Source organism: Sorghum bicolor, chromosome 3 (assembly GCF_000003195.3).
Source record: "Sorghum bicolor cultivar BTx623 chromosome 3, Sorghum_bicolor_NCBIv3, whole genome shotgun sequence".
NCBI lineage: Eukaryota > Viridiplantae > Streptophyta > Magnoliopsida > Poales > Poaceae > Sorghum > Sorghum bicolor.
This window is the reverse complement of record NC_012872.2, coordinates 51,432,036-51,451,631: the sequence shown is the minus strand read 5'-3', so window position 1 is coordinate 51,451,631 and position 19,596 is coordinate 51,432,036. Positions and strand designations below refer to the sequence as shown.

Here is a 19,596-nt window from a genome sequence, read left to right as displayed (position 1 = left end):
TGTTCTGTTGAGTCTTGCCATAAGCTTGATTCTGATAGGTTGTCTTAGGCTGATATGGTAACTGCATTTGGTTATTGGAGACACTAGGAGGAGAGCGAAACTGCATTGGGGCTTGAGTCCGCTGGCTTGGTTGGCTAAAGGTTTTCAGCCTCTGGGATCTAGCACCATCCTGAACCTTGCGCTCCAGAAACTTGCGCTTGTTTTCTTTCCTTTCTTCAGTCTTGGCCACATCAGTCAGAATGGTCCTGTTCATCAAAGTGTTGAAGTCTGGATAGATCTGTGGGGTCATGAGGGTTCTGAGCTCACAGGTCAATCCTTCTATGAACTTTATCTGTTTCTTGGCATCAGTGTTGACCAATTCTGGGGCATAGCGAGACAACTCAGTGAATTGAAAGATGTATTCACTCAGAGTTTTATTTCATTGCTTCAAGTTGCAAAATTCATCAGCCTTCAGCTTCATGATCCCATCGGGAATGTGGTACCGGCGGAATTCATCCACAAATTCTTCCCATGTGATCGTGTTGGCATTGTCCACAGCTCCACTATAGGCTTCCCACCAAGAAAGGGCAATTCCTGTCAGCTGATGAGATGCTAGCAGAACTCTATCTCTTCCATCGCAGTGGATTGTGTCCAACTTCCTTTCAATCACCTTAAGCCAATCATCTGCTTCCATGGGGTTGTCAGATCCAGTAAAGGTGGGTGGCTTAAGCCTCATGAACTCAGTCATCTTGTCTTGGACTCCGACTCCATGGTTGTTCCTAGGGCGGTTCATGCCTTGAGCCAAGGTCTCCAGAAGACGAGTCTGAGTTGCCATGACTTGTGCTAAGTCAATTACTGGAGGAGGGGGCAAGTCAACTCCTTCATTATGGTTCCTAGTCTGACTCACTTCATCTTCATGAATACCATCAACATTTGCATTGGCTTGACTTCCATTTGGATTTTGGCTTTGCCTACTAGCTGCACGACCACTTGGTTGAGAGCGGGTAGCTGGTTTGGGAGGCATCTGTTGGTTAAGATGAGAAAGCATTAGATGAGGGTTAGATCTATTGAGTGATGTTGTTTTTTTTGTTACGGCGTTATATTTTAAAAAGGTGCAAGTTTTAACACTTGCTATCCCGTAGGGGAACAACATAGAGCACTCAATTATTTAGCACAACCAACAAGCACAAATATATATTTTGAATAAGAGGGTGGTTTACAACATAGTAATGGAGGAAATAAGCGTACTACAATACGGTTCATCTACTTTGGGGGGGGGGGTTGAACAAAAGTGAAGTAAACTTCACTTCCCCAAGACATAAGGAGGAACTAGGTGCTACTATTCTTCAACTTCTTCGGACAGAACGGTTTCATTCCCTTGGTGTTGAGGTGGATCATGCTTCTGACATCTGTGGTTCTTCCTTTAGACTAAGAGGTGGGTCACCGTCTTCTTTTGGTGGTGGCTGGGTGAGGAGGGGAAATCCTTCTTCCTTAGTGGACTCCAACTCTAAAGCTTCATGAGAGGCTTCTGTGGGTGGGGGAGCTGATGGCCCTTCTATGTCCATCTTTCTTTTGGTTTCTAGGGACATGATTGGGATACCTTTTTGGACTATGGGCTCTTGGTCTTCCTCTGCTAACATTCTTCTTTTGATCCTGGTGATAAGGTAGGCATCCTTCAACTCCTGAGCATGGCGGTCTTCAGCTGCCTTTAAGACTTCGGCAATGGTGGTTTCACGACTCTCGGCTGCAGCTGCTTGGGCCTGTGCTTCTGCAAGCTGCACATGGAGCTTTCTAACTATGATCTCGGCTTCCTGCGCACGATGGATGCACTTTCTTAACTCCGAGGCTTGCTCATCATATTGCTTATCTAGAGCAAGAAGGTACGTGGTCATGAATACCACAGTTGGGTCATCTTCAAGTGAGTAACGTCCTTGCAAGAGCTCCATGCGGGTCCTCCAAACTGGTCGGTCTTTTTCGTCGGGTGGAAAGAACCTCATAGGTGTACGGGTGATGGGCTTCTCGTAGATCTGGCATAGGTACCTCAAGGCTTTGCGGGCGACGGCTTGATATGTATCTGCAAACCGAAATCCGGTCGCAGTCATACTCCAAGCTTCAGCTATGTTAGGGAAGTCCTCACTTTTTCCAATATAAACGGTAACTTCACACCGCTCGGTCTCATGCTTTTCATATTCTCTGCCTTCATATTCCGGGCGATCCTTGATTCCAAGTTTCTGCATGGTAGCATACAAGAGCTTGGGAAAGCCTTCTACACTTAGACAATAACTGCTGGTCCAAACTCCTTCTGCCATCTGAGAGATATAGATGAGAGTAAATATTTTTTTTTCAAATAGAGGGAAGAGGGTAAGAACTTTTGTAAAATATGTTTCTTTAGTAAAATACTGGTCCAGAAAAGCCTAAGGTCGCGTCCTACAGCCAACTACGGCTCCGATACCACCTGAAGCGCCCCTAGTAAACCAGGAACTCAAATGTGATACAATACTAGTCCCAGGAGGCTAGTAACACATTTATTACATCAGATAAGTTTCAGCACAGTAGTCTTGGAAAGCGTGGACAAGGAAGGCACGCTATAATAATAAGACACCAAAATACAACACAGGTCCAAAGGACCCAGAAACAAACGATATCGCCATCGAACATCTGACGAGTCCCAATGCCACAGGCTTAGTTGGGTGCAGACACGACCTTACTCGAACGCCACTTCGGGATCGAAGTCCGGATCTTCCTCTGTTTAATAAAGCAAGGGTGAGTACAAAGTACTCAGCAAATCCAACCTTACCCTACGGAAGGGGATAACAGTATATATGCACATGGATAAATCAAGGATGAGGCTTAGTTATATTTGCATAAAGCTATCTTTTTACACATGCAAGGTTTCATTTCACAAATACTGTTGTAAAAGAACTCTTTTTCCACATATGATAGTATTTCTAAAAATGGGGGTTTGATCACAATTTTAAGTGTTGTTGAACCCTTGTTCCCACAACACAATGGCAGTCAACCATTTACTTCCAAAATCACACTCTCTCACATGCTTTCACTCATCCCAACCCATCTAGTTTTTGAAACCAAACCATAACCCGTCCGAGACCGCGGACACGGCTATCGAGATAGATTTACACTCTGCAGAGGTTGTACACTTTTCCCACAAGTAGGATACCATAACTTACACCGTCGTGCAAGCACAGATCCATCAAAGTCATTACCCTCCATAGCTAAGTAATGGCGCTCACCACGGGAACACTAAGGCCACATCTCATGATACCACGATAATTCACAAAGCTCTTTTCATATATTTCCATAATTTCACATACATCACTTAGTGTCCCGTTGCACACCTGCCTCCAGGTGATTGCCATACTAACTAGAGGGATTTAGACTAAGCCTTTCCCATGCAAGGCGAGTGGTTGTACGATAAATGAGTTAGGCAAGATGAATCATCAACTCAATCCTTAATCGAGATAAGGCGGATATCTTCACGCTTAACCCCGCAAGGTATAAGCCACAACACCAGGGCATCCCCAAAAGAGATCCCATCCGCCCCATCTCCATAGTAATCACATTTATAACTTGTTCATTAACCCTTTCACAATACCCACAATTTATTTTCACCACTCACACCTTTTACTTTTAAAATCATTATATTTGGGAAAATATAGCGATGAGTATCCAGGATGAGTAACAAGTCCTAAGCATGCTAAATAATAAAATTTCTGTCATAGCATATTATTTGTTCCTAGGTTCGAACAAGACAATTACCGGGTAATATCAATTCAAGGATGGCTATTCAACAGGTTTTAACTAAGCAGCGAAAATACTTCGTACATATATCGTACATGCAATATTTAAAACGGCTTCTACGGGTTGTGTTTAAAAATAGGATCAATATGCATCAAAGGGGATCGGTTGGACTTGCCTCCGTCGGCGTCCTCAGCAAACTCTTGCTGACAGTCCGGGTCCTCAGCGTCAAACTCGCGGTACTCGTCTCCAACGTTCTCGTTTTCCGGCTCGTTCACTCCGTCAGCTAAAATACGCGACGAACGACACAGACAACAAGCACAGATAAATAATCACATAAATTCAAATAAGCTCTAAAAATCATGAAATTAATATGGAAGGTAGATCATGATTTTAGATGAATTTAGGAAAAAGAATTATTGAAATCAGAGTTAGCATGTCGTATTTGTGAAATGGCCAGAATTTAATCATGCGAAAAAGGCTAACGGTGATTAAGAAATACATGCTTCACGAGATGAATTTTGGCTGGTAGTGCATGTTGCATGCATGCATGTACTATTTGGAGTTAATGCTTATGGCCCACACATGCATGGTTAGAGAGAAATTAGCAGGGGTCATTAGAGTTCTTCTGTATGTCATGGTTCTATTCGTAGAGTTCTTGGCAATGAATCGGTACAGACAAATACAAAAAAAAATACAGAAAAATACTACAGAAAGACAGAGAAGAGCAAGGAGATGCTCATGAGCTGCTCACCTCGTCTTGCGACGACAGTCGAGCTCAGCTTGTGCGTATGGCTGTATACGGTATACGCGAAGTGAGAGTAAGTGAGCGAGTGAGTGAACGTGTTTCTCGGATGGTGAGAGTGAGCACCCGAGGCTGGCTTTTTATAGCCAGAGGAGTGAGGTTATGTCTCCGGTGCTCAGCTTCGTGCCATTAGAATTGCTACTGTAGTGCATGGCTACACAGGACGGTGGGCGGTGCCTAATTTTCATCCAAAGGACGATGTCCCATTTGCATGCACGTTGCATGCAAATGGACGGTGCCTAATCACCGTGTCCTTGCATGCAGGTGCATGCAAATGCTCGGTGGCATGTCCTGCATGCATGCATGAGATATATATTCGTGTAGGTGCACTGCTATGTTTTCTCGCATGTAAGCTTGCTGGTACTTGCTATTATTTGTGCGCAAAAAAAAAATATAAATGGTGCCTAGTTGTACGTTGCGACTTGCTATCTTTTTGTACAGCAAAAGAGGCGCGGGAAAAGGCAAGAGGTGGGGCCCGCATGCCGCGGTGCGCGCGCGAGCGAGTGCGCTCGGCGAGGGGGCCGGGCGTGAGTGCGCTGCGGCGCTGATGGTGGTGGGGTCGGCGCACGCGCCGTTGCCGGGTATCGGGCAGAGCGAGCGAGCAAGAGGGATAAGTAGCGGACATATGATGCTCATGCCATGCGGTGCAAGTTATATTTAAAGATGGATAATTAGAATGGATGGAAAAAGAATTAGATGGAGATACTATAGAGCTCAAATGATTTATAGTTTTTGAAATATATTTTGAAAATAATTTTTTAATGCGAGTGATTTTTGAATGTGAATTTTTGGGATGTTACAACTTAATAGCTAGAAGCACTAGTTTTGCAATTATCAACACCTATAGTTTTATTAATTATTATTTTACATAGTAGACAATCTTAAATATATCTCTATTTTATATAAAAAAATACTCTAGAAGGTTCCAAAACGAAGAGGGAATGTGGATTTCACAAAATCCCGCGCACCCAAGCGGCTCGGTGGGCTTTCCAGCGTGACGCGCGCGAGTCCCAAATTTTTTTAGCTCAAAATGACCTTACTATCCTAAGGTGTATACACTACCACTGGTACTTATCTGGGTACTTTGGTCATTTTGGGACAGCAATTCCCATCCCCGCCCGCCACAGGCTCACCCACAAGCCAAAACCTAGCCGCCGCCACCCACAGGCTCAAAATAACCTATCCATCCAGCCGCCGCCACCCATCCTCCAGCCGCCACCTCCTCCGGAAAGTCTGCTTGAACGCCGTCATCTACTTGAAGGTCTGCTCCACCGCCACCAACGCTGCTGGAAGGACCCCTACACTGCCACGCCCATCGTCGCCCCCAAACCTTGTTGTGATGGCGTCCAAGGGTGTGCCAAAGAAACCCAAAGGAGGTCAGATGGGAGGTACAGACCTAACCTTGTTATGGTTGGATTTATTCTGCAATTTTACATATGTTGAATGGTAGATGCTTTCCTAGATAAATGCCACAAATGATACCTTTTTGTCAGCATGTATCATAGACATTCCAGTTCTTGTTTTTTAAAAGAAATATTGGTCATGAAGTTTCTTCTTATATGCTGGTCATGTTTTTTCATCTTAGCAGCAGCGATAAATCCATATCAAATTTTGCGCCTGAGAGAATGCATGAGGAACAAGTCAAGGCTGAAGGAACTTGGACTTCGTTGTGATGAGTATGACAAGATTTTGGCAGAAGAAGGTTCTGCTCATTGTGAGAAGAATCAAAGTGAAGATGTTCATTCTCACCACACTGAAAGTGGAGACTCCGAGTCTGAGTATGATCCTTTACAGGATGCTAATGGTGAGGGAGATTTGATAGAGGATGACAATGCTAAGGTGCTAATTCCCTCCATCTTGTCAAGTCTTAACTTGTTGTTTTTCTTCCTAATTCAATATAAATCTCTAATACTTTGATTTCTAGCAGTACTCTAAGGAGAAGACTCACAAGAAATCTGACAACCAAAATACAAGCATTCCCACTACTGGATTCAAGTTTCAGTCTCGCAAGAGAGTTTTTGCAGACCAAAGAACTCCTAGAGAGACAAGGTCAAAGAAAAACATGGTCCAGCGAGATGCAAGTGTGACACCAAGTGACATTTGTGTGCCACCTCCATCTCGAGTTAATGAGAGCCATGCTAGAGAACTTGTTGGCAACTTAGATCACCATGCACAGGCTGCTATTCAAGGCCAGTTCTACTACCACATTAATTAATTTCATTCCATTATTCAGTTAGCTATGAAAAATGTTCAACATGCTTTAGTTGAATTAAAGTCTTGCCTTCTCTGCTGGAGAAGCGATATGCACCTACTTCATAACATGTGAACTCACCCTTTAATTACTGCCATTAATTTTAGGTGATAACTCTGCTATACTTGACAACACTCACATGACCACTGGGTTTGATGCAATTGACCAGGATAATCAGCACAGCCATATGGACAATGGAGGTGACAGATTCTTACTGTTTTTCTATAAGTTCTGTTTGTATGATGAATGCTTTCTTACTTGCTGTCCTTTTTTAGATAGCTTCACCCAACATGATGAGAACACCCTTGTGGCTGATGCAGTTGATGGCAGTACCCAACATGGTGACCAGAACCATATTACCAACAAAGGTGACAGTTTGGTCATCTGTTTTCCATATTTCATATTGTTTCAGTTGATCAATATTTGTATGCAAAGCTTTAAATCCATGATCATCTTGGATCAGTGCTCTTCAGCTCAGTAATTTCAATTTCATTTTCAATGTACATTTACAACTAGGGATGGAGAGAAGGGAACGGGGAAATAATGGGACTTGGTCTCCAAAAATTAACCGAGCACGCCGTGGCAAGCTGCAAGTTGTCATACCTGAAGGGAATATAAGGCCATTGGTTCCTCTTGTTGCTGCAAAGTATGCAAGTGAATGCAACATCATAGTTAGGAACCATGTGCCTATACTCCCGCATTGGAAGCTATACAAGAATGACCCTAAGTCAAATTCAAAAGAGAAAGATCCAAAAGAGAAAGAACCAAGAGACAAAGAACATGGATCTGCGTACGTTGATCTATTCTTAGGAAAACTAAAGGTACATACATTCTACAGCCCTTTCCACATCAGTCTCTATAAGAACCACTGTCTATTGTTTTATGCCATAAATTAATGAGTCGATATTTTTTCTAACATGTTCTTCCATTTAATTAGGCCAAATTTGACATAAACACAGAGGATGAGGCAGTTAAAAAGGCTTGTATTGAGATGATGAAGTCTGCAGTTCGCCAACAAAGATACAGGCTGAAGCAAGAATATTTTGATCCTTTTCCACTACATTTAGTACCAAAAACTTCTCCTGTCAAATCCATGAGTAATGAACAGTGGCTTCAACTTGTATAATCATGGAAGAGTCCTAAAAAATGGTATGTTTGCTCTGAAAGCATAATGATGCCTGGTATATGCTAATCTATCATCATCCTTACATGTATGCTTGTCTTTGATGTAGGAGATGTGTCAAAAGAACAAAGACAACTGAGCGAACGTAAAGTACCATCACACAACTGGATCTCATGCCTACATGGTTCATGTTGAAAATTTGGTAAGTGGGTCATGTTAAACACCATATAAATAAATGTCTGCAACTGTTACTTAAGCATGCTGGGAAGATCTAATTGTAGTGTCACCTAATTATTGTATTGTCACATGTTGATTTACAAACAAGTAAATCATAAGCCACGCTGTCCAAATTGTATTTTCACACGTACAGTTCCATGAACATAATGTTGTTTACTATTTCAATTGCCATCCATATACAGTGTCATTGCCCGTGTTATGGGCTACATCTATCTGTTAATGCTTCATGTTTTGTAGGTGAATTTTTTCTTCCAGTTTTTAAGTTGAATAGTAGCTGTCCAAATTTTTTGCCCGTGTTATGGCTGCACCTATGTGTTAATGCTTCTAGGATTTTAGTTCAACTTGTTCTTCCAGTTTTTTAGTTGAACAGTAGCTGTCCAAATTTTTGAAACATCGTAATTCAAGTGGGACCTAATGGAATGTTGGTTCTCAGGACAATTTTGAAGAACCTGATGCATTTGATTTGTTCAAGGAGTTTCACTACAGCAAGAAAACAAATGCTACACCCCAGTTGTACAGGAAGCTATTGTAAGATAATTTTCAGACTTTGATCTTTGTAATGCTTTTCTTAATTCACTCATATCAACCATGTTTGTTACTTGCTTGCTAGACTCGGATGGAAAATGAGCTATCTACAACAACAGAAGGTGAAGAACTTAAGTCTGCAGCTCAAGTTGTTTCTGATGTGCTTGCTGAGAGCACCAAGAAGAATAAGTTCTTGCAGAATGTGGGGTTCCAGAACGCCTCGCGTAGATCCAGTGCGCGGAGCACCGAGACAGAACTGGAAGCGGAGAGAAGGACCAATGCTGAGCTTCGTGCGCAGGTGGCTGATTTGTCAAATAAAGTGCAAGAATCTGAGCAGGCAAGGATTATGGATCGAGAGGAGATGAAGAGGAGTCAATCTGCGATGGAAGCAAAACTTAATCTTTTGCTCCGTCGAAATTGACCAAACTAAGACATGAATGGTGCATATCTTTTGCCACTTACTAAATGCATTTTGCTGCTGCTAACTTGTCAAGTCAATTTTGACCAAGTTAAGTCATATATGGCGGTATATGTTTTGGTGCTGCTGCTTCCAGTTTGCTGTTCTGGCTGGACGCACCAAGCTGCTGGTTTTTTTCCATTTGTTGAAGTTTGTGTTGATGGCTTGTGCCATGGTAAAGTGTAAGATTGTATGAACTTTTGTATGGTAACAATTGTTGGGTGAAGAATTGTGTAATGTGATATTGGATGAAAATTTATGTGATATGTTGTTGGATGGAAATATGATGTTTTTATTTAATGTGTTGGTACAGTAATTACTAGTGCTCTGTGTATATGGCTGAATGTTTCAAAATAAGCTATGTATATGGGCTATATGTGCTGTACTAATGGGCTGAAAAATGGGCTTAAAAGTAGTGATGAATATGGGCTGCAATATGCTGAAATAGGCCTGCGAAAATGGATAAAATTTTGCTTTTAAAATGGCTCAAATTGGGCCAAATTTGGCCCATCTAGTATTCTGGCCTGTTAACCAATAGGATGAGGTAGTGTCCACGTCATCATCCATGTCAGCAGCCTCGTAGGCATCTATGATGATGTGGCAATTCAACGGTGACGGTTTTTTTCCGTCACAGGAAATGGGCTTGGGCTGGACTAAGTAGGCCTCGGGCTCTACCGTGACGGTTAAAAACCGTCACCGATTAAGGGAATCGGTGATGTTTTTTGATAAACCGTCACGAGAGTTAATAGGTGACGCTCAATCCGTGATGTTATCTGAAACCGTCGCAGATCTTGGATAGCGACGGTTTTTTGGTGATCGGTGACGGAATTTTTCCATCACAGATTAACAGATTTTTTGTAGTGTTTCTTTTTTTCCATTTTGTGCTCCTCAGTTCCTCCTCTGACGACCGCTAGGTCAAATCGATCCCCAATTCTCACATGTTTGATTTTGTTGATGCCAGGGTTGTAGATAATTTCATAAGCTTTCCAAGAAGTCTGATATCATCTTATTTGGATGTTTAATACTCCAGATATGACTAAAACAAGTAGCTACTGCTTGCAGTCCGAAATACTTGTTATGCATGCATGTCTTTTTTGTGTGGTAAGCTTGATGTTTGGTTTAGAAACCTAGTCTAATTAAGATAAGATGTTAGCTGCAGGTAATAGGCCTCTTACTGAAGATAAAAAGCTATACCTTAGGTTGCTAGAACATGGTGAGTGTTGTTTAAGTTAATAGAGAAAAAATATGCACGTACTTAGTAAACTAAGAGTAAGTTGTTTTGTACCACACCATGATGTTAGGCATACAAGAATATTTTGCGTAGCTTATTAATGGTCAATATTGTTAGACGATAGGATATTTGTAGTTATAATAGAGTTAGTTGGAGCCCCTTGGTGTGTGAGTCAAGGCTGAGCTCTTGGTTGTTGAGATACATATTTAGTTGAGATTGTAATCTTGTAATCTTGTTGTACAAGCCTTGAGCTGTATATAAATGAAGTGACACCGAGAGCCATTGGCATCTCATTCCACAAATCTCCACATGGTATCAAGAGCCTCCATCCTAACGGATTTCCATGGCATTCGCTTCCTCATCCTCCGCTGCGCCTGTTGCCACCTCGCTCGGGATCTTCCTCCTTCCACCGAGCGAGAAACTAACCCGCAGCAATCACGTGCTGTGGAAGGCTCAAGTCACATTTGCGCTACGGGGAGCACGCCTCGCTGAGTTCATCAAACCAACGGTGTCACCACCAGAGGAGTTCCTTTCTCCGAAGGACGGCAAGAAGCCTGATGGCAAAGAAGAGCCACCACCGGTGGAAAATCCGGAGTATGCAACCTGGATAGCGAAGGACCAGATGGTTCTTAGCTACCTTCTAGGACGGGAGATCCTTTCCTAGGTGTCGACGAAGGTGACAGCGGCCACCGCATGGGCCACCATAGAGGAGATGTTTGCATCTCAAAGTCGTGCATGCCTCATTGCTACGAGGATGGCGCTTGCAACTGAATCAAAAGGTACTTCGACCATGAGTGAGTACTTTACAAAGATGAAGGGGCTGGCTGACGATATGGCGTCAGCTGGCAAGTGACTTGAAGACGACGAGCTCATCGCGCACATCCTGATCGGTCTCGAGTTCGACCTAGTGGTCTCTGCGATCACAGCCAAGGTCGAACCCATCTCGGTGGGTGAACTGTACACCCAACTGATCAGCTTCGAGCAGCGCTACGAGATCAAGCATGGCGAAAACCATCAGTCGTCCGCCAACAGCGTCGCCAAGGGTGGCCGAGGTGGCAACAACAATGGTTCTCGTGGTGGTGGGCGCAATGGTGGTGGCCGTGGGAGTACTGGTGGGCATCGGCTGTTGGGTGTCTTTCTCAAAAATGTCTGATATCCGACACCCGACAAAGGAGCCCTTTGCCGACTAGGGCTCTGCCAAAACCCCTTTGCCAAGTATTGCACTCGGCAAAGGATCGGCCTGTAGTAGTGAAGAGTGAATTCTTCGACACCGTGAAAATAGTCAACGGCTCGGCCGTGCTACGTGTCACGTCCCAATTGTGGAACCCCTTGTACCGTCTCGAATCTCACCTGTATGTGTATCTAACGCTACCACTGCACCTCAACAGAGGGAGAGGACGAGGGCAACTAATGGCATGCCAAGGGCAAGGGCGTGAGGCGCAGGAGCCGCCGCCGTAGCGAGAGGCAGAGTAGCCCTCGAGGAGGGATGATTCACACTCACTATACCGACCAGAAACTCGTGCCTTTCTCCTATACCGTGTTGCTGGGCCTGGGTCACAGACTACTCTTTATGCATTTTATGGTATCCATCGCGAGGAAAATACATTTGTAGTGTCTGCTGTCCAGTGACGCATATCTTGCATTCAGGAAAAAAATATTACATCCCAGCATGATTATAATAGTTGCTAATCTCCATCTTAAGTTATACATACATGTTTTCACCACGTAGTAAATGTTTACAGGAATCAGAAACTCATGTACCATAAAACTTAACGGTCCATTTCAGGTTTCACAAGCTAATGCTCTGCTCACCTTATTATCATACTGCCAGCACCAGACCACAAATGCAAAGACATGTAAATATTTCTTCACTCGTCTTCCTCAGAGATTTCAGTAAGCTCCGATGAGAAATGGTAAGAATCTGCAGCAGGCATATAATGATCATTATCACAGAAGAATGGCCTAGAAGGCATTTGCAGGCCATCAGTGCCACACTCGAGCATCTCTATGACCTCACTCATGGTCGGACGATCTTGCGGCTTCATTTGAATGCACCGCAGCCCAACGATGCATAGTTTCCTCTCTAACTCATGCATGTCAGATGCAACAGATATCTCACTGACTTCTTGTGCGGCTAGACGATCATAGACCCAGGCCGGGTAGTATGCTTGACTTGAGTTGGCTACATTTTGGTCTGCGTTCCTTCGCCCTCCCGCCATCTCTAGCAATAGCATACCAAAGCTATAAACATCAGATTTGCTTGATATGGCGCCAAAGCTACGAGATACCATTTCAGGAGCTATGTACCCAATAGTTCCACGCATGGCACTTGCTGGCACAAAGCTCTTGTCTCTCGGGTACAACTTGGCGAGGCCAAAGTCTGCAACTTTTGGGACAAAATTGCTATCCAGAAGGATGTTGTGTGGCTTGATGTCAAAGTGAAGGATCTGCATATCACAACCCAGATGCAGGTAGTTGATTCCTCTTGCAATTCCCAAAGCAATCTCATTGAGCTTATCCCAAGAGAAACTTCTCTCGGCTGAGAAAATGTACTTGTCAAGAGAACCATGGGGCATGTACTCATACACCAATGCCCTCCTCATTTCCTCTGCACAGAAGCCCACAAGACGAACCACATTGATGTGGTGGATCCTACCGATGGTGGAGACCTCACTGATGAACTCGTCCCCGTTGCAGTTGGAGTTGCCCAACATCTTGATGGCTACGTGCACATTGCCTGGGAGTAGCACACCTTTGTACACGGAGCCATATCCTCCCTGACCCAGCTTGTCTCTAAAATGGCTAGTGATGGCAGTGATGTCCGTGTAGGCAAACCTCATCGGACCAAGCATTTGTTGCATCTGGAGGAACTTCTCGACTGCATCAATCGTTATCCTTGTTTTCCAGTACTTGTAGGCAAGGAATGTGAATACTACCAGTGCTGGGAGTACAAGCCTGCATAATACTTACATAAAAAAAGTTGAAACAAATATAAAGTTAGACAACATAAGCAGGTTAATTAAAACGGTAGCTAATATGATTAGAAAGAACTAGGCCCACCCCACGTACCAAAATATAACTTGGCCACATTTACAGCAGACACTATGGCTATCACAACCCTCTGGAACATAAGATTTGGGGTATAGTATGAGTATACACATTGTGCGAAATGTGATTCACTCCAGAAGAAAGCACGGGTCCAATTCAGGATGCTTGTGCCAAATAATTGCTCATGGAAGTAGCTGCAAGACACCGTTATTAAGAAAGGAACTAAAGAAGGAAGCATGTAGTTTTGGATAACTATATGATATATATTCCAAAGGAAACGGGACGACAAGATAATCGGTTTCATATATACTCCATGCGGAACACAGGCTCACCTGATTGAATTATTTCGGCATGTTTTGAATATCCAAGAAGCATTCCGGCCTGAATAATAATCATGAGGAAATTGAACAGAAAATCCCTTCCTTACATAATCTATGATATCTGTATAACTGGCATTCTCTAAATCTGGGTCTGTGATGGTACGCCAGTTACCAAAGGGGATCATTGCCAAGTATCCACAAGAAGGTTCAAGAGAGCTGACTGTACAATCAGAATAATCAACCATGACATAAACAAAGGAATTGTTCGCACTCAGGCAATTGACTGGCTTGTACCAACTACTATTCGTTTTTGATTGTGAACAATTAATGAAGCATGCCCAGTTATTGGAATAATCAAATCCTAAATCATAATGAGAATGCAAACCACTTTCCAAGTAAGAACCCGTATAATCATCATTGTAACGAAACTGGTCCGGACGAGGAAGAGGGCAACTGCTGTGCATATCCAAGTTGGCGTCCACAACCCCGAAGGAAAGATCAGTATAGTTGATGCTCGTGACAAAATATGTCTCCGTGTTGATGCGAATGGTAGCCTTGCTGCGGCTACAGGACAGCTCGTATGCTTGTACACCGCACTCAGGTGGGTCACCTGGCCTACGGAAAGGGGACGAGATGTTGTGAAGATCACCACAGGAGAAAGGAGGACACGTACCTCGGCCCCCAGCACCTGCAGCACGAACCGCAGTCACAGAAATAAAGACAAGCAAAGCTTGCCAATAAGATGCAGAAGGATGAAGAAATGCTGCAGCTGCACATGAGTTCGCCATGAGAGATTTCTAGATGCAGGAATGCTAGCTAGGATGCTGGTTATGGACAGGCTGAGAAGGACGCTTAGTTATTTGAGAACAGCAGGACTGACATGGCTGGGATGCGTTATTGACTTTGCGTTTACTTGAGCAGAGCAGGAAGTTTCATGGAAACTTGGGAATTCTCCTCACCGTACAATTGCAATTAGTAATTTAACTACACAGACTTATAAAATAACCTCCTTGTCTTCCTCTTTTTTTTTTCTCAGTCAGGCCTTGTTTAGTTCACCCCAAAAACCAAAAACTTTTCAAAATTCCTCGTCACATCGAATTTTGTGGCACATGCATAGAGCTCTAAATGTAGATGAAAATAAAAACTAATTGCACAGTTTACCTGTAAATCGCGAGATGAATCTTTTAAGCTTAGTTACTTCATGATTGAACAATGTTTGTCAAATAAAAACGAAAGTGCTACAGTGTCAAAATTTAAAAAGTTTTTGGATCTAAACAAGGCCTCAGTATTGATATGGAAGCTTGAGTGGATTTCTTGTCATAGCTCTGCTGCTGTGTGTCCACCAACTCTGTGCAGCAAACATGGTCCAGAGTCCAGGGATCAGGTACCCTTTCATATTGAGAACGACAATAATGTAGATGACCTTTCTTCTTCTAATAAAACTTCTTTTTGCCGTCCTTTGACGATGATGACAGCTTCGTGATAAAGAAAATCTAAATGGGAAAGGCTGACATACCAAATATCCAACTAATGTTTCATGAAGCCATCCATCTTTTTTGAATGTGATGACACGCCAGAGCATGAAACTAGCAAAGCCCTGGTTCGCCCACCAGCTGTGATATACAGTCATGGAAATAAAGTCAAGAAAAAGCTTTAGTTAGGCCTTATTTAGTTTGCAAAAAAATTTAGTTTTGGCTATTGTAACATTTTATTTTTATTTGACAAATATTATTCAATCATTGACTAAATATGCTCAAAAGATCCATCTCGCAAACTATGCAATTAGTTTTTATTTTCGTCTATATTTAGTTGTCCATACATGCATCAAAAGATTCGATGTGATGGAGAATCTTGAAAAAAAAAATTAGTTTTTAAAAGGAACTAAACAAGTCCTTCGTTATTTAAGGCCTTGTTTAGATGCACCCAAAAATCCAAAACTTTACAAGATTTCCCATCACATCGAATCTTGTAACACATGCATGGAGTATTAAATATAGATAAAAATAAAAACTAATTACACAGTTTGTCTGTAAATTACGAGACGAATCTTTTAAACCTAGTTACTCCATGATTGGACAATGTTTGTCAAATAAAAACGAAAGTGCTACAGTGTCAAAATCCAAAAAGGTTTTGGATCTAAACAAGCCCTAAGCATAGCAGGCCCGGCATGATTTGAGATGCCTTGTTTCTTTCCAAGTCTTCAATAAAGACAGGACTGAGCAGCGTTGACTCTAAGTCAACTTGAGCACATGGAAATTTCATGGAAACTTTAATGCATCGTGTTTAGTATTCTACTCCACAACTGGGCTCGGCCCTGCTTCCTCTGATCCTCTTCTGCCTGCTGTTCTTTCATAGCTCTACTGAAAAAAGAGACAGAGATGACTGAATTTCTTGTCATAGCTCTGCTGTTGTGTCATCTCAAAGATGGAGCATACAAGACCACGGCATGGGATGATGCCGACTTCTTCAGCAACTGCCCACCATCTCGGTGCAGCGAACATGGTCCGGAGATCAGGTATCCTTTCTGGCTCGAATCCAGCAATACCTCCTCATTATGCGGAGCATCACCATGCATGAAACTAGCATCACCATGCATGAAACTACGACGACACCATTCTGGTTCTCCCACACTAGTACAGGAAAGGGAAGGGGCTTCAGCTCCAGACCGTAAGGGCCTTTAGTTCCGGCTACGGAACCGGGGCTAAAGTTTCAGAACTAAATGTCTCACCTTTAGTTCCGGTTCCGTGGACCGGGAATAAAGGTCCACCTTTAGTCCCGGTTGGTAACAGCAACCGGGACTAAAAGATGCGCCAGGGTGTGCCACCTGGCCTCTACTTTTAGTCCTGGTTGTTGCTACCAACCGGGACTAAAGACGTTTTTCTTTTTCTTTTCATTTGGTTTTCCACTTAGGGTTTACAATTATGTTATTGTTATTTTTGAATGCGTATTGTTTGCTGGTAGTTTATGGAACGCGCACCTATAATTTATATAATTTAAAGCATTACATATAAATATACTATAAACACTATATATATATAAATAATATGTATCTATAGGTCCATAATATAATATTTACACATATGCTTCACGGACAAAGTATTTACAACACAATTTATCTCCGCCACTCAAGCATCGTACAAATGATCATCGTTATTTGGTTTCATCTTCTCCTGAGGGTTGAAATAGCACTCGCCGCCGAGATCCAGGACTTGGTCTACCTGCGATTGTCTCCTGAATTCCTTTTAGGCGCACCGCATCCAACACCTGCTCCTTCAGCCACATCTCCTTTAATAGACATTAAAAAAAGTTAGAGGTATGAATAGGATTTATTAAATAGCAACAAATAAATGAAATAAATTTATTATATATACATGTTAGGTGCTCAAGATTAGTTCTTTTGGCATAGACCGTCATAAACTTGCACACATAGTAGCCACACAAATTGTTGCCCGGTGTCTGCCGTAGAACCCACTGAAGTAAGATGGGCTTTGAAAGTGCTGCATTCAACTCTGGACGGTGTTTCTGCACGAACCCAGCCCAAACCCTAGCAATAAAACGATCATTATTAATTATCTATTACCAAGTTAAAAGAGCAGAATTTAATATATAGAGATCGGAGTTACCCTTGGATAATATCTATCATTTCTTGGTAATCGTCCTGTGGTTTTCTCAACGAGTCATAGATTACCAATTGATATTGCTAGAGATCAATGACAATTAGTATCCAATGAAAGCTGCATTTGTGTGCATATGTAGGCAAAATTAGTATATATCTTCATATTGATCTGAATAATTAGTTAAATAGAATGTACACACGATAACGACACTTACTTAAAGTTGTAGGAAAAGAGTATATATCTTTTATCTTTTTGGTCTTTTTGGTTGATCAAGAACCTCCGTAGATTTCTCTCCGTTTGAGTTCTCCATAAGACATACGGGGTCTTGTGATCTTTGAATATAACATTTGGATCCACAAATCCAATCTCCTTGTCATCATGTTTCTGCATATGTATAGCGTCGCTGTTGAGAAGACGATGAAGCTAATAACCTCTTAAAAAAACCATAAAATAAAAAACAACATACATAACACTAGGAAATGACATATGTCGCTGCTAAATGTTGAGAAGATGAAGCTAGTGACCTCTTAACAAGTCGATGACGGTGTAGAAATGATGAAATGAATCAATAGCCGGAGATGAGAGCAAGAACAAGCAACTCTAAATGAAGAACACAGCAAAAGAGTAAAGATCGATGAGCTCGGCCAGGGGAAGAAGAGTTCAAATATGGGGAAGGATATTTAGTCCCAGTTCCATTTAAAAACCGGGTCTAAATTCCAACACTAGTCTCGGCCGGTGAGATGGACCGGGACAACAGCTTTTAATCCCGGTTGGTGTTACCAACCGGGACCAAGGCTAGGCTTTTGTCCCGGTTCATGAGACCAACTGGGACTAAAGGTCCCCTCTGCCGATCTCTGACACCATAGCCGTTGGGCAAGGGACTTATGTTTTCGTCCCGGACGCTGATTGGGCTGAGATTATTGTTCATTTTGGGTAAGTGACCAAAGACCTGTTCTGTAGTAGTGCCAGCAGCCACTATATCATACAAAGTGACCGCCATGGATTACAAGAGTGCGGTGTACACCCTGAGTGTGGTGTACACCAGATGACAGATACTTTTAATGGAAAATAGCGTCGAAGAAGCTAGGAACTTAAAAGCTTGTACCGGTGGATTTCGAAAAGCTATCAGGTTTGAAGATCAGTTTTCATAAAAGTGAGTTGTTTTGCTTTGGTAAGGCGAAAGATAGTAAGGACTTCGTAGATGTATTTGGGTGCAAGGAAGGTAGCCTTCCATTTCAATACCTAGGAATACTCATGCATTTTCATAAGCTGTCAAACAAGGATTGGCTTTTAGTGGAGGAGAGGTTTAAAAAAAACTGAGTAGCTGGAAAGGAAAACTTTTGTCCGCTGGTGGTAGATTGATACCCATGTTTATGTTGTCCTTTTTTGAGATTTCTAAAGGAGTGCTGAAAAGATTGGATTACTACAGATCCAAATTTTTCTGACAGATATAGACTCGCTAGGTGGATTATGTTATGTAAACCAAAGTGCATGGGTGGGCTTGGTATTCTGAATTCAGAATTACAGAATTCGTGCTTACTTTGTAAGTGGGTGTTCAAATTGTTAAATGAAGAAGGTTTGTAGCAAGAGGTGTTGAAGAAAAAGTACTTAAGGGGAAGTGCTTGTCCCAAGTGGTTAAAAGACCCAGCGACTCTCATTTTTTGAAAGGCTTGTTGAATGTTAGAGACATCTTTTTGAAATATGGGAAATTCAAGGTGAATGGTGGGAGTGAAATTAGTTTTTGGGGGGATTGGTGGATAGGACAAAAACCATTAAAGCACTTGCTTCCAGGTCTACGTCTGTACAATTTAGCAAGAAGGAAGGAGGAGTGGCCAAAGTGCTAAGCACAACCCCGTTAAATATCTCATTTAGAAGGGCTTTTGTGGGCGAGAGGTTGAGAGAGTGGTTGAATCTGGTTACTATGGTAGTGCCAGTTACATTAAATGAGAACAAGGATAAGTTTGTGTGGAAATTAAGTAAAAATGGTTGCTTCTCAACACATGCATTATACAAGGAATGCATGAAATCTGTAAGGACGGATGGAAAAGATCTGTTCTAGAAGGCAAAGATATCTCTGAAAATAAAAAATCTTCCTTTGGTACCTCAAAAGGGGTTCTTTTAACTAAAGATAATCTGTTGAAGAGAGGATGGAAGGGGGCTAGTTGTAGTATGTGTGGTTTCAAAGAGACAATTCAACACCTTTTCTTTGATTGTCATGTGGCAAGATTCTTGTGGAATACTTTGTTT

The 19,596-nt window shown here is 42.4% G+C and overlaps 1 protein-coding gene across 1 annotated transcript; it reads right to left on the bottom strand.

The window, feature by feature from the left end:
• Window positions 11,970–14,630, bottom strand: LOC8078197 (rust resistance kinase Lr10). The gene is made up of 3 exons (XM_002455764.2): window positions 13,745–14,630; window positions 13,434–13,606; window positions 11,970–13,329 (listed from the first exon to the last, which is right to left on the bottom strand). The coding sequence occupies exons 1-3, from the start codon at window positions 14,518–14,520 to the stop codon at window positions 12,233–12,235; spliced, it is 2,046 nt and encodes a 681-aa protein (XP_002455809.1). The 5' UTR covers window positions 14,521–14,630; the 3' UTR covers window positions 11,970–12,232.